Here is a 15,149-nt window from a genome sequence, read left to right on the forward strand (position 1 = left end):
CCCCTTCTCCTCCTGCCCCCAATCCCTCCCAGCATCAGAGTCTTTTCCAATGAGTCAACTCTTCGCAAGAGGTGGCCAAAGTACTGAAGTTTCAGCTTTAGCATCATTCCTTCCAAAGAAATCCCAGGACCGATCTCCTTCAGAATGGACTGGTTGGATCTCTTTGCAGTCCAAGGGACTCTCAAGAGTCTTCTCCAACACCACAGTTCAAAGGCTGATCAATTCTTTGGCACTCAGCTTTCTTCATAGTCCAACTCTCACATCCATACATGACCACTGGAAAAACCATAGCCTTGACTAGACGGACCTTCGTTGGCAAAGTAATGTCTCTGCTTTTGAATATGCTATCTAGGTTGGTCATAACTTTGCTTCCAAGGAGTAAGCGTCTTTTAATTTCCCACTTTAAGTGCCACTAATTCGTTCTCTTTTATATCACCCTCTTTTAATTTTATTTTCTGATGTTTTTATTGTTGACTAAAAAATAATTTTACTAAAATTTTTTTTCTTCCCCAACTAAACTCCATGAGATTAGAGATACTGACTATAACCACTGTCTTTTAGCACCTAGGAACAGTAACACATTGTAGTAAGCTCTAGATAAATATTCAGTGAATGAATGCAATTAAAGAAGTTTAAAATAACCTTGGGGTATTTATAGTATTTCCACAGGTTATTGTGGCAACCTAAAAAGCAATTGCTGAACAGCTTTGGAAATCTTACCACATAGATAGAAGAATGTAGTTCTGTCCTAGTGGTTTTCTTCGGCCCATAAGAGGCAGTTTTAAGCTTTTCACAGTCTGGGACCCAGGCTACCTTTTTAACTTCCTTTCCTCTTTCACACCCTTACTGCAACTCAAACTCTTATTCTTTTTATCACTGACCTACTTACTCTTCTGGAAAATGTTACATGCTTCCTAGGATATATGAAATATCACTCCATCTCAGCGAAACCTTCTCTGTCCAACAGGAGACTTAACAACTGCTTTTTTGTCCATGTTCCCTTTACTCGGACTGTTCTAGCACTTAATGAGTATGTATTGTGCTGTGCTTAGTCGCTCTGTCGTGTCCAACTCTCTGCAACTCCATGGACTGCAGCCCACCAACCTCCTCAGTCCATAGGATTCTCCAGGCAAGAATACTGGAGTAGGTTGCCTTGCCTTGACCTTATTTTATACATCTTGACATTTCTGCTAGAAGGTGTGTGTTGTCTGAGAGCAGGGACTATAAATTTTCTACCTACTCATCGTCCGTGTTTTTCATCAGTCTTTGGAAATGGACCTCATTTCAAATCCCCTTAAATTGCTAACCCTTCTAAGCCTCAGTTTCCTCAACTGCAAAAATGAGACTAGTAATAATACCCTCATAAGATTGCTGTAAGAAATAACTAACGTATTTGAGGGCATTTAACACAGAGCCAGACATAGTATATGTACACAGTAATTACTAGCTGCTATTTATAATTGCTCTTGAGAATTGAATGAAAGAAGCAAATTGATTGACGTTTATCATATAGTATTTCTTGACAAGGTCAGTCCTTTTTTTTGGCCCTAAATGAAGTGTAGAAGCTAGAGTTGGGCAAGAGTTTGGGATGGGAGGCTAAACATGAGGGGAAATGTGCTGTTGTGTATTTTCAAAACCAAAGCAAACCCCAGTGTCCCTCTGAAATCTCAGACCTCTCTGCTGTATATTCCAGTAGCATTTATCTAAATAGTATGTTTCTGGCATACTCATATTTTACCTTGTTTCTTTGTTGACTGTATGAATTTTTCTTGTCTCCTTAAATAGATTCTTTAGTTCTTTCAGGAACAGTATCTTGTTTTCTTCTGTGTTGGTGTCTTCATTTCATTCAAATGGTTGTTTGATTGGATAGCAGTAGTGTTGTACACCCATAGGTGTTGAGTGGTTCACAGGGTAGACACAGCCTGCCGCCACGTGGGTCCTGGCCATGCTGTAAACGTAAAGGACACTACCGGTATTGTCCTGATTCAGACTGAGAGCAGGCACCTAGCTTAGGGGTCGGGAGTAAGAGGGTACTGGGGTGAGTGCTTTGAATACAGACTTGAGGGATTTGAATTTAATCTTTTAAAATCTTGAAGCTTATCAGTCTGAAATTATTCAATGTGCTTATCATCCGGAAAAATATAAACATTCCCATTTACTGATAGGCACTAATAGCCTTAGAAGACTCAGATGCAGATTAAACATTTGAATGATGCTAAAATGTTAAAAATGTACTTCCTGTGTTTAATAATCCGTGCTACACATGAGCTGAAAATATGACCATATTCTCTAGAGAGCAGCAAAAGAAACAATTTGAGCTTGCCTGCTCAGTGCATCCTGGTTCAGGTGGCAGATACAAGACTAACTGCTTACAAGATGATCATGAGATCTTGCAGTAGCTGGCTATCACTGCCATCAAACAAATAGCTTAGAAGGAGACAAACAGTTGCCTCATATAGCCATCCCTGGTAACATCTTCAGGAATGAATAAGTGCTTTCTTCTTTCCGCTCTTCCTTTCCCCATCCTTTCACCTTAAAATGGTGGGCTTTCTCTACCAAGTAATGCTTTTCCCATCTGTGGTCTCCCCTCCTATAGAATGGGACACTTCTTGTTGATGTCGATAGAATGAAGCACATTCACATGACATTCTTTTAGAATGGGCCTAGTGCTCATGAGACTGCTCATTTCTTAATGGTGCCACAGTTTTGCCTGCCATTGTGGTTTTCTTAGACATCTCCTGGTTTTGCTTTGACTGTGGTTATTTTTGTTTAAGCACTGAATGAGATGGAAGACATGGTGCAAGAAGATGGAGAGGTGATGGCCGAGAGTGGACATGAGACTCCAGCTCATAGTCAGGCAGTTGTTCCTGTGGATGTTGACGAGGAACAAGCAGGTAATCTTGTGACTTCCCACATTCAGGGTTCTAAAAACTAGGGCCTGACTTTAATGAAGAAAGGAAAACACTGAGAATGATGTTTTTTTTTGACATGACAGCTAATGATATGTTACATGCTATTTATTTTTGACTAGACTTGTGTTATTTCTTTCTCTGTGTATGTGTGTATTTATCTTATTAGTTTGTTTTTTATTTTTTTGTAACTGTGGCAGCAGTTCCTCTTTATTGGTATACACACACGTGTGTGTGTGTAGAGAAAAAAAAACACTCAAGTTATAAGTAAGAAAATAACCTGATTAAATGTTCTGCTTATTCTCTCCCTTCATTTTGGTGGGGAGAAGAAGCAGTGGAGAGGTTGATTTGGTATAATAAACAGAACAAGATCTAGTCTCAGTTTGGCACTGGGTCATTTATAGCAGTCATATAATCCAAAAGATTACCTGATATAATCTTTCATCTTTACAGATAGGGAAACTAATATTCTTTCAAAAGTTTGAATGGTTTACTCAAGACCACTCAGCCATTGATCAAGGAACAGAATTGAGATGAGAACTAAAATTTTCTCACTCCTGGTCTGTTCAAATGCTACCTTGCCTTTGAATTGAAAAAATCTTTAACTACCCTTGTTTTAAGTGTCTTACAGATGCAGTCGCTCACTCAACAAATACTTGAGTGCCTACCTTGTGCCAGGCATTATACAGTATGACAGGAAAAAGACAGGAAAGTTCCCTCACTTGTCAGAGAAAAGTGGGTTGTGAGAGCTGAAGGTTTACAATGTGTAATGCCAAGCAGACAAAAAATTTTTTGTTGTTGTTTAGTCACCAAGTCGTGTCTGACTATTTGTAACCTCATGGACTGCCAGGCTCCACTGTCCCTGGGATTTCTCGGGCAAGAATACTGCACTGGGTGCCATTTCCTCCTCCAGGGGATCCTCCCAACCCAGGGATCGAATCCACGTCTCCTGCATTGGCAGGTGAACTCTTTACCACTGAGCCGCCAGGGAAGCCCAAAACATTTTTTACATAAATAATCAAAGACCCAAAGTGTAGCATGCATCCAGCCTTTCAAGAGCATATCTGTGACATCCAGTGCATTAGACCTGTAGTTAAAGAATGCAGAATTCTCACCAGTCTATAAGTGTCAGAGGCTTGCTTTCATTCAGACATTTGCAAAATTAGGAAAATATCTAGCCTATTTTTCAAATCATTATAATGAGTATTATTTTTAGGATAATTATGTGACTCTTTCCAGCAGTGAAGATCTTAAAGGGAGATGCCATATGCTCTTCTACTTTAATTTTCCTTTATAATGTTGGGTGGTATATTAGTCATACTTAATGTTTACATAATGCTTTAGAGTTAAAGTGTTTTCACAGTGTCTCATCCAAGTATATGTGCATGAAAATGAGTGATCAGGGAGGTTTCATAGAGCCAAAGCATCTCTCTGATCCCAAAATACTGGAACAATATTTTGAGTGAAAGCCTTTCTTGGGCAAAAATTGACTGTTAAGCCTTTGCTGTTTGTTTTAGGACCCAGTGGTCTTCAGCGTGTAGTGAAACCAACCCCAATTACTGTTCATGACTCAGAGAGTGATGATGAAGAAGACAGTCTAGAACTCCAAGAAGTCTGGATTCCTAAGAATGGTGCCCGGCGTTTCTCTGAGCGTGAAGAAAAAACCGGAGAGTCTGTGCAGTCTAGGGAATTATCAGGTGAGAGACTGTGTCTTACTCTGACCTGTTAGGGAGTCACCATGAGAACGGACACACTGGTCTTTACATACTGTGTCCCTACCACAGCTTGTGGTACAGTTGACATAACCTTATGAAATGTGACAGGGGGCAAGAAAAGCAGCAGAGCAAGCAAGAGAGGAAAATCTGGGTGGCACTGCCAGGGGCGAGTGCAGCACAAGAATATTGTGGAATTGGGGCTCAGGGAAGAGAAGATGTGAGGTTGTCAGTCCCATAGTGGAGGCTTTAGGAAGGTGTGGCATCAGAGTATCAGGGATTAGTGAGGGGCCTGTGCCTCACGTAAAAGATGACAACCGAGTCATCTAGAGCAGTGAAGAACAACCATTCCCTAGGTGGTCATCTGTCCACTTGTGCTTATTTAGCAAATGTTGGTGGTTAGTTTGGTGCTTGAGGAACTCCTGAAGTATGTTCTTATAATCCCTTGTCTCCCTTTAAATCAGTCTACAACCTTCTGCCATTTGCCTCACCAAGAAACTTTAATTCTGTTAACTTTTAGGTTTATACTTCTTTCCTTGGTCTTCCCTTCTATTTCTTAAAACCATATGCTTACCATTTTCTGCAAAGGATGAGGTTTTTTTAAATTGTCCACTCATTTTTCCTTGAAGACCCTATTCCTTAATGTATCTGAATGTTTAGTATATATGTGTATACATTTAACACCGAATCTGAAATATACACACATTTCTGTGTATGGTAAGCTCAGTTCTTTAGACTTGGAATAACTTACTAACCACTAACTGATTACTCACTTTTTACTTTATTCCTTTTAAGAAATTCAGATTTATCTTTACACTTATTTAAAGGAGTTTTATGGACACTGACATTTAGGAAAAGTCATGTGACCAGCTGACTAATCTAATGTTTCCTAGAAAGTTTAATTTCTGAATTTAGAAACCAGATTTTGTGTCAGCCAGACAAAACCTAATATAAGTATGCTTTTGTATATTCATTCAGCCTTACTGTGCCCACAAGGTACTGTGTTAGGTGTTGTGAGGGGTGAGATGAATAAGTCTTGACCTCTCTGTATTTCCCTCCCACTGTCGGGAACCTCTAGTCTGGTTGAAGAGTCAGGTCAGAAACAGATTATATTTTAGGGCATGTACTATGGTGGCTCTGGGGTGGGAGTGCTGAAGAGACTGAACAGATGTCCAAAGCCCCCCTCAAAAAAAAAAACTGGTGAGAATAAAGGCTCCTAGGTAATAAAACAGGGGTATATTCAAAGAAAAGTTTGGGTGGGGGTATAGAATGTTTATAGAGGGGACAAGAATGGAAGGTTAGTTTGCAGTTAGGTCATGACAAGCCTTGACAGCTGATCTCAAGAGTGTTAATCAGGTAGGCACTAGAGAGCCATAAAGAACTCTTGAGCAGCTGAGTGATGTGGTCACCATTATGCCTTAGGAAAATTAGTGTACATTGTTTCCTGTTCCAGATTTACTCTTACCTTTTGTCCAGAATTTGTACTGAAATCTTTTCTTTTCCTCGGGCCATTCTTCTTTTTCTGTAAGCAGTAAGTGGAAAAGGCAAGACTCCACTTCGAAAGAGGTACAACTCCCATCAGATGGGCCAGTCGAAGCAGTTTCCTCTCGAGGAAAGCAGCTGTGAGAAAGGCTGTCAGGTCACCAGTGAGCAGATCAAAGCCGATATGAAAGCAGCTAGGGATATACCTGAAAAGAAAAAAAACAAGGATGTTTATCCCAGCTGCAGCAGCACCACCGCCAGCACAGTGGGAAACTCCAGCTCACACAGCACTGCTTCTCAAAGCCCCGACTTTGTAAGGACGGTGAACAGCAGCGGCTCTTCCGAGCCTAGCCCTACAGAAGTGGATGTGTCCAGGCAGTGTGTCTGCTCCCCCGGTGGGTCAGAGGACTCTGAGGCCATGGAGGAGGGAGATGCAGAGAGTTCTGTCTGCCCCAGATGCTGCTGTCACAGGCCCCAGGAATCCCAAAGGAGAACTAGCAGGTGTTCTGATGAGGAACGTCCTTCAACCAGCCGAGCCTGTGTTGTGAATGGCCCGGATGGTACGAGATCCGCCTTTTCCTTTAGGACTCTGCCACAAGGGGGGTCTTCAGGCCCAGCACATGATGAGAGGACTAATGGGAGTGGCTCTGGGGCTACAGGTGAGGACAGGAGGGGGAGCTCCCAGCCTGAGCGCTGTGACGTGCAGTCTAATGAAGACTACCCTCGGAGGCCCCTAACAAGGGCCAGGAGCAGACTCTCCCATGTACCGCTGGTATCTGAGTCAGGTATGACAATGCTGCCAGGATTAGCTACTGCAGGTTAGCACCAGAGAAGAGCATCTGCTCATTCTAAAGGTTTTCTTATATAAAGCCAGTTTGGCAAATTGATTTCTGTGTTTGGGTTCTATGATCATATAGATCTTGAGCTAATTTTCAGTAGTGGGATGGGAGTGGGGAGTGGGGGTGGCATGTAAAACAGCTTGTAAGATATCCAGGCACGAAAAGCTTAGATAGTTATGCTTCTAAAAAAAGTATAATTGTGTATATGTATTGACCTTAAATACTGTACTGATTCTGATGTGTTATTCCCAATATATAAACTCTGCTCCCATTCCACATTCAGAAGTCTTAACTTTTAAGACTTAACTAGTTAAGTTTTAAAACCTTAGCCAAAAGGTAAGGACTGTAAGTTGTTGGAGCTGGGGGAGCACAGCATATGGGTATACCCCTATATCTGCTTCTGCAGTATTTAGTAATTTTTTCCAAAGTCTAGTTTGTTTCCAGTCAGGTTTGCCAGGAGATAAGCAGGTAAGTAAGTGGTTTAGCTGAGAATTATTTTGATGAAGAAATACTCAAGATGTACATATGTATACAGTTTCATTAATATTTATTTGTATGCCAAGGCATTGAATTTGGTAGGGGTAAAGCACATTTCTTAATTATAGTTCTGTTTATATTTCTGATCTTATTTTTAAATACTCTCTGCTGCCTTTATTAAGTTGTATATAGCTGTCAATGAATAATAATACATTTTATTTTCTCTAAGTCTCACTCAATTTTAAAATTTTTACATCAACACCCAGCACAAAGTACCTTTTTATATACTAAGTAGAGTTGATTAAATCATGTGGAGTTAAACTAACAAAAGCAAGCTTTCGTAAGATAAATATGAGACCTTACTTATGTACTGTTATCAGTCATAAACTCAAAGTATATGAGTTTTATTTGAAGATTTTATTATGCTTTGTAAACATTAGTTCGGCCATGATGAAAATACTTTTCCCAGCTTGAATTTTAAATGCTTTTTATCTTTTTTAATACATAACATGGATTTACCATTTTAATCATTTTGTAGTATATAGCTTATTAGCATTAGGTATATTCACATTGTTACGCATCCATCACCACCATCCAGCTCAACTTTTTCATCGTCCCACATTGAAAGTCTGTGCCTGTTAAACAGAAGCACCTCATTAGGACACTCTTTGTTGTATGGTTTTTCATATTTGTAAAGTCAGATCTACATGTTTAGTTTTGTGATATCTTTATTTTTATGCTGTGGAAAGCCTTCCGTACACCTGGCTCAGATAATTGTTCACATCTCCTCATTCTTTTATTCATGTATTTGTTTATTTTAGTTTAAATCTTTATTATAATCTTTGGGAACTGTTTTTTAATTACAAATTGTCACCTAATTGTCTCAGCACTACTTATTGACATCCATCCTCATCATTTTTTTGAAATACTCTTTTATCATGTACTTTGCCTCTGTTGCAGTTTACCTCTTGGCATGAGGTCCTATTCCAGTGTTCTGTCCTCTTTCATACTCTTTGCAAAATTTCCTTGGTTAGTCATGCATTTATCACTTATTTTTATAGTTTTATAATTTGTCAAGTTGCAGAAACAAACATTCCTATGTTTTGTTTGTAATTCCTTTACATTGATGGACAAAAGATAATGATCAGTTTTTGAGTCTTCCTATTTAGGGACTATTTTTGTCTCCTGTGCCTTGGTAAAGTTTTAAGAGTTGTTACTGTTTTTGGCGGGGGTGGCGGGGGTGTTGCCTGTGTTTTTAATATGGGTCCTTCACATTAACCATCTTAGGGGAGGGGGTTTGACTTCTTTGCCTTATGTTCTGTTATTCCCTTTGCCACTTTCTTCTGACTTGTTTCGTGACTAGAACTTTTTCTTAGGTTAAATAATTTACTAGAATTAAATTATATAGTGCTTTTTACTTTTTAGGTAAATTATATCTATTGTCTTATTGATTTTTTTAAATTCCAATTTGGGAAGACTTATAATGTCTATATTTAATGTGTATAATGTATATGGTAGGTAAATTACTTTTTAATATTTTTAAACACAATACAAATGTTCATTTTCTTTCAATAACAGCTTTTCTGGGGAAATTTCAAACTGCTGATTTTTAAATTATCCATATCTCTTTTGGGAAGAACAAGTTATGTGGGTGACTTTCAGTTTGCTATTTTTAATCTAGCATGTTTTTTTTATATCTGTTGGCCATTCTGCTTTAAAAGTTTTAAGGAGAAAAGTCCAAACCAGTAAAGGAACAAACATGACTGAGTGTTACAGATATTTTTAAAATCACTTCAAAGAAAATATTTGAGTTTTTAATTTGGTTTTTTATTTATGGCCCTATGTAGTGTTAAAACCATGTTAGAAGTAGTATTTGTCGTGTGATTTCCTATATTAGGAATAAATGCCTGTAAGTTGTTCTTTTTCTCCTCATTGTATAATGCTTTATAAAATAAATATCATAAAAATAACTAACTGGATTGTCAAAGAATGGCATTTAAGATGAGTATGATACAGTTCTCATGAATACTAACCTCTTCCTTAACACCCATAACCGCATTGGTCTGCTTTTCTGTGCTTCTGTAGCATCTCAACTAATGTCGATTACACTGTGTATTGTAATTCCGTGTTTTACTGTCTATTTTTCCAATAGACTATGAGCTCCAAGAGGGCAGGGACAGTGCCTGCTTGCTCACCATAATATTCCCAGCTTCTAGCACATGTCTTACATGGTATGGGTCTTGAGTGAATAATTGTGAACTTAATAAGTGGTAGGAGCCATCATCTGAGGTATGTTGATGCTGGTGGATGTATAAAATCACTAAAGATTGTCCCTAAACAAAGAAGGAGGCATAAGGAAAAAGCACAATGAACTCTGTTTTCTTTTTACATTGGGAAGCATTTGTTTTTCAAAATTATCTACATATAAAATGTGACTTAGTTTTATAATTTTTCTTAGAAAACAAACTGCCAATTTGGGTACTCAGGAGAATAGGAAATTTAACTTTGAGCACCATATTCTGATCAGTTGAAGAGTAGGGGAGGGAAACAATCCATGATGGTGAGAGGCTGAAGACTGGAGCGTGAAAGGAGAGTGCTGATAGAAGAGCCTTATTTGGACGCTGTGATGAAGGAGTGAAAGCAACCCTGTTTTGCTTTTGTGGTGCTGGGAGAGGGAACCAGGACTTACTATTGGTTGAAACAGGTGTGTGAAACTTGGCTGTTGTATGAAATGGTGCTGCTGTTAGATTCCCTGTCAGTGAAGATGATTAGATTATTCATGCAGCTCCTTCAGGAGTACTGTGTAAGTCGGCCTTCAGTGTATCAGTAGTTTTCTTTTCCAGAAACCCAGGGTTTTTTGCTTGGGTTCAAAGTCCTTGGAGGAAGTTTGATAGGTAAAAACTCTTGGACTCCCTTCTAGGCTTCAACCAAAGTAGCTGTCTTCAGTTGTTTTGCGTAATATTTCACAAAGATTTTGAGTGGTAGAGGGAAGAGTTCTGGTATATTGAAAAGAGAAAAAAACCACTTGAACTGGTTGTATAGAGTTCCTATATAACCCCAGGCCTTTGGGAATTTTCGGTATTTGTACCTTGTTTCCCTTTCTTTGTGGTCTTTCAGGTTAGAAGTGAGAGAGTTACCAAGTGGAATGTTTATAATCTAGTAGTAGTATGCAATATGGTGGGATTTAATTAATTAATGTCAACCTTCATTCAGTATATGCTCTGCTACAGAATGACTCTAAATGAAGACAGTGATTTAGTGTCTTGTCTTGGAAAATATATGTGCTTGTTAAGTTTTTGAGATGAATTTCGAACTTGTACTTAAATAATATCAACATGATATTTGATGATTATATAACGAAACAATAATGTTTTAGAACAATACTAGTAAATGAATTAGAGCCTTACTAGGCAGGGTTTGAAAGTGAAAGTGAAGCATTGGAGAAGGAAATGGCAACCCACTCCAATGTTCTTGCCTGGAGAATCCCAGGGATGGGGGAGCCTGGTGGGCTGCCATCTATGGGGTTGCACAGAGTCGGACACAACTGAAGCAACTTAGCAGCAGCAGCAGGCAGGCTTTGGCAGATGAGTAATTGCAGGTTTTCTAGCACAGTCGTAAATACCTTGGTAAACTGTTTTCTTTTTCCATGTCTGAGTTTACTTATTTGTAAAGCAAGGTGAATAATCTATCTCAGAGGGCTGTTAACAGGATTAAATTAGTTAATGTAAGTAAAACCCTGAGAAAAGTGCCTGACACACAGTAAGCGCTCAGTAAATATTTTCTATTATTGTTGCTCCATTGATGTATCTCTGATGCTGTCAGTCATTCAGTGAATGCTGATTGCCATTTCATTCAATAAATGTTCATTTTAGCTCATCGTTAGCAGCTGACATTGATACGAAGATGAAATAAGACAATGTTGTTGTCTTCAAGGAGCTTTTAGTTAAATGGAGACATAAAACATATACAGGGAATTATAGAACCAGATGTTTGGGGATCCAGGTGACTTATTAGAGCAGGTAGCATTTAAGCTGGACCTTTCAGGGATGGATAGTATTTCATAAATTGAAGTCAGGAAAGGTGGGCAGGAAAAGCTAAAATGATCAATGACTTCAGAGCCATTGGCAATAGGAGATGACTAGGATATGGTATGGGGTAAAATTGAGAAAGGTTGGGGCTAAAGTATAGCTCCAAATGTCAGGCATCAATATGTATTCCCTAAGCAGCAGTCAATGATTTAAAATTGTTTAGCAGGAAATCAGTGAGTTTAATCTTACCAGTAGTATTTAGGATGGGTTGAGTGTCTAGAGACGAGAATGTTGATTAGACTGTTGGAATGGCCCAGGTGTGAAGAGCACGGTGTATATTTGATGTTGGTATGTTTGAGACAGTGGAAGGTTATCTTATTTTGGAAGTCATTTGGAAATGGCAGTCTGTTTGTATTCCTTTGAGAATCAAGTAGTAGAACTGAGAGTTGCCTTAATGGAGTTTATACCTATGCATTTGAATGTGCTCTCTTTGAAGGAAAGACAACAAAGCTAAAACTTTAATTTCCTCTCACCTTTTTTAGAAGTTGCCAAAACAAAGCCACGTCATGCCATGAAGCGGAAGCGGACAGCGGATAAGTCCACCAGTACCAGTGATCCTGTGATTGAGGATGACCATGTGCAGGTGAAGGGGAACACCTTCACTCACCTTTCAGTCCTGCCAAGTCCTGAATAAAGTGTCCGTCTTTACATATTTTCTTTGCCCTATAGAGAAGAGATTGGTAGTAGTTGCTTCTCAGTTGTGCCAGTGAAAACATTTTAGTTTTGTTTTTTTAAAGAAAAAGTACATACTCTAGAAGGTACATCTTTTAAATTTTTTTCCTTGTAGGTCCTTGTATTAAAATCCAAAAATCTTGTTGGAGTCACTATGACCAACTGTGGAATCACAGATCTAGTGCTGAAAGACTGTCCCAAGATGATGTTCATCCATGGTATGTACTTAGGCCCATGTCATACTACAGCATCTGACTGAGCTTCAAGGATTAAAGTCTCATAAATGCTATGATAACATTACTGTATTGCTTTTTCAAAAGAATCAGTTAGATTTTTCTAATTCTGTCCTCATTCTGTAGTTCTCAACTCTGTAGTATTTGCAAGGGGTCCTGTGTGGAGACTTAGTTTCTCTTTTAATATAGACTCTCCTCCAGTTTCCTCCTCAAGATAATTGCAACTTGATCTGACAGAGGTTAAGTCAACAGCATTTTTGGGCTTTGGAGTCAAGTAGGCCTCACCTTGAATCCTTCTTTGCTATTTTCTAGCTGTGGTGTTGGACATGTCTTTACGTGTGTGTTTACAGAGGGAGTGGTGACTGGGCCTTAAGTGCTTGACTGCTCTGGATGTGATACCATCAATCATAACCTCAGTTCGAGGCACATCACCCTTAGTCCAGGCCCTACTTTTCTTTCCAGTCCCATGTGTCCCTCACTGCCAGTCCCTTTGGCTCCCATTACCTCTGGTTGTGTATTTAATATAGATCCTTCCAGTACATTTCTCATGTCTTTTTAATATACATATTTATCTCTGAGCAAATAAGTGAGTTATTAAAAGTTTAAAATTTTTAAATTGAAAATGTATGAGTTAAAAGCTTCAGATACATAGTATGCCTCGTGCATTATCTGTTTATTTTTCCATTATACTCAAAATTGTTTTTGATACTATCCATGAAAAATCATTAAGAACTGACTTGTTTCTTGCTTTGTGCAACTTATGTATTCTGCATTGATTTTTTTCGGTCTGTAAAGTGTACATAATTATACTTCATAAAGCATTTGCCAAGGTTTAATGGAGTGATTGATACATGCTTACATATATGTATATGATATGTGAGATTAAAAAAAAGGAAGGGGGTATTTTTCTGAAATTGGTATCTTACTGTAGTTAAATGTGTCACATTTACTTTTCTCTATAACCTCGGATTCATTTTGATATTTGGCAAAACTAATACAATTATGTAAAGTTTAAAAATAAAATTTAAAAAAAAATGGGAAGAATATTTAATCATGTTTCAGAGCAGCACTTTAAGTAGTACTTTCTGCAGTGATGGAATATTCTGTATCTCTATTGTTTTATATGTAACCACTGGCTACTTGTGACTTTTGAACATTTGAACTGTGACTAGTGTCTGAAGAACTAAATTGTTTTATTACATTGTAGTTAATTTAAATTTAAATAGCTCCAGGTATCTCGTGACTACCATACTGGACTGTACAACTTTAGACCAAAGTATCCAAATATTTCTGAGTTGTTTTTTTTTTTTTTTAAAGGTTCTGGTTTTATACTGTGATAAGAATTGAAATGAGCACTGCTTATTCCCTATGGGCAAATGAAAGATAACATGTGAACCATTACTCATAAAGTTGTATAGGTCAATAGTTGCTATCATTCATCCTCTTCAATAAACATTTCCTAAACAATTCCTGTATTTAAGCAAGTCATTCTCTGAGACTTGAATTTCTTGTCAGTAACATCTTAGATAGGAAAAGGTACCTTCACCTCCCTTCTAGCATGAGGGTGACAGTCCTCCTTTGAATGGGACAGAATCATATTTTCAAGTTATTTTGATGACAGTCACTTGTCCTGTATAATAATACTTGGCCTGTGTTAAATATGTTTTTATCTGCAGTATTTTATGCTAATGAAAGATGTGCCAGTCCTCCAAAGAGGATTCCAAATAGGCTATATTCGTTGCTCTGTTATTTTGTATGAATTATTTGTAGATCTTACCTTTGTTTTCATTTTGTAGCTACAAGATGCAGGGTACTGAAACATTTAAAAGTAGAAAATGCACCAATCGTAAACCGATTTGATTATGCACAGTGCAAGAAACTGAATATGGATCAGGTACTAGACCAGATACTAAGGATGCCTCCTGAGAGAAACCGTATCATATACCTACGCCCCATGCAGCAGGTAACGAGCTCTGCTTCTTTTTGGTGATGACATATTGCACTCATCCTTTTTTTAGTCTTCAGCCTTTTTAAAATTGGCTTTTATTCATTTGCTGAATCCACAGTAATGTTTCTTTGGATTCTCTAGTTTTTTAACCAACCTAGACTATCTTGCAGTTTTCTGCATCAGGGCTTCTCTAATAGATCATTGTGAGGCTTTTAGCAAGTTATATGATGAAGAGAGTTGTTTTTCAACAAGTTTTTATACTTACTAAAAGTTGCCTGTGATAAAGAGCAGACTCTGGTTTCAGACTTCCTGGTTCCAGCTCTGGTTCACTGATCTGTAGCAGATTGCTTGACTTCTGTGTTTTAGTTTCTTCATCTCTAAAATTAGAAGAATAAAAACCTGCAGTTCCTGTAATGGTTAAATTAATACATGTTAAGTGCTAGCATAGTTTCTGGCATATACCAAACAATCAAATGATAGTTGCTGTTATTACCATTATCATTATTAAGAGTAAACATTTTATAGTATCCATATGAGATGATGGCTGTTAGCTGAACCTTTTGTGGTAAAATTTCACAGTGTATATATTACTAAATCATCATGCTATATACCTTAAGTGTATACAGTGATGTGTGTCAATTATTTCTCAGTAAAACTGGGGGAAAAAGAGTAGCATTACATGTAAAACTGCTTGATGTCAAAAGAACGTTTAAAGGAAATAGTAACCTTTAAACAATCAGTGTTTTCAGTCAGTGTTTGAACCTGGCCTGGAAAGAGTCATTTCAGTAC

The 15,149-nt window shown here is 38.1% G+C and overlaps 1 protein-coding gene across 7 annotated transcripts in view; it reads left to right on the forward strand.

Annotated features, from left to right (window-relative positions):
• The window catches only part of FBXO38 (F-box protein 38), a 65,104-nt gene that overhangs the window by 45,850 nt on the left and 4,105 nt on the right, over nt 1-15,149 (forward strand). For 5 of the 7 annotated variants that reach the window (XM_070374574.1, XM_014480392.2, XM_070374575.1 and 2 more), the window contains 6 exons: nt 2,775-2,894; nt 4,427-4,606; nt 6,154-6,888; nt 11,990-12,090; nt 12,295-12,397; nt 14,209-14,375. In XM_070374574.1, coding sequence (XP_070230675.1) covers nt 2,775-2,894; nt 4,427-4,606; nt 6,154-6,888; nt 11,990-12,090; nt 12,295-12,397; nt 14,209-14,375 — 1,406 coding nt within the window. The remainder of the gene's footprint in view (nt 1-2,774; nt 2,895-4,426; nt 4,607-6,153; nt 6,889-11,989; nt 12,091-12,294; nt 12,398-14,208; nt 14,376-15,149) is intronic. The other 2 variants (XM_005902574.2, XM_005902575.2) reach the window with 2 other exon arrangements.

This window comes from Bos mutus, chromosome 7 (assembly GCF_027580195.1).
Source record: "Bos mutus isolate GX-2022 chromosome 7, NWIPB_WYAK_1.1, whole genome shotgun sequence".
NCBI classification, from domain to species: domain Eukaryota; kingdom Metazoa; phylum Chordata; class Mammalia; order Artiodactyla; family Bovidae; genus Bos; species Bos mutus.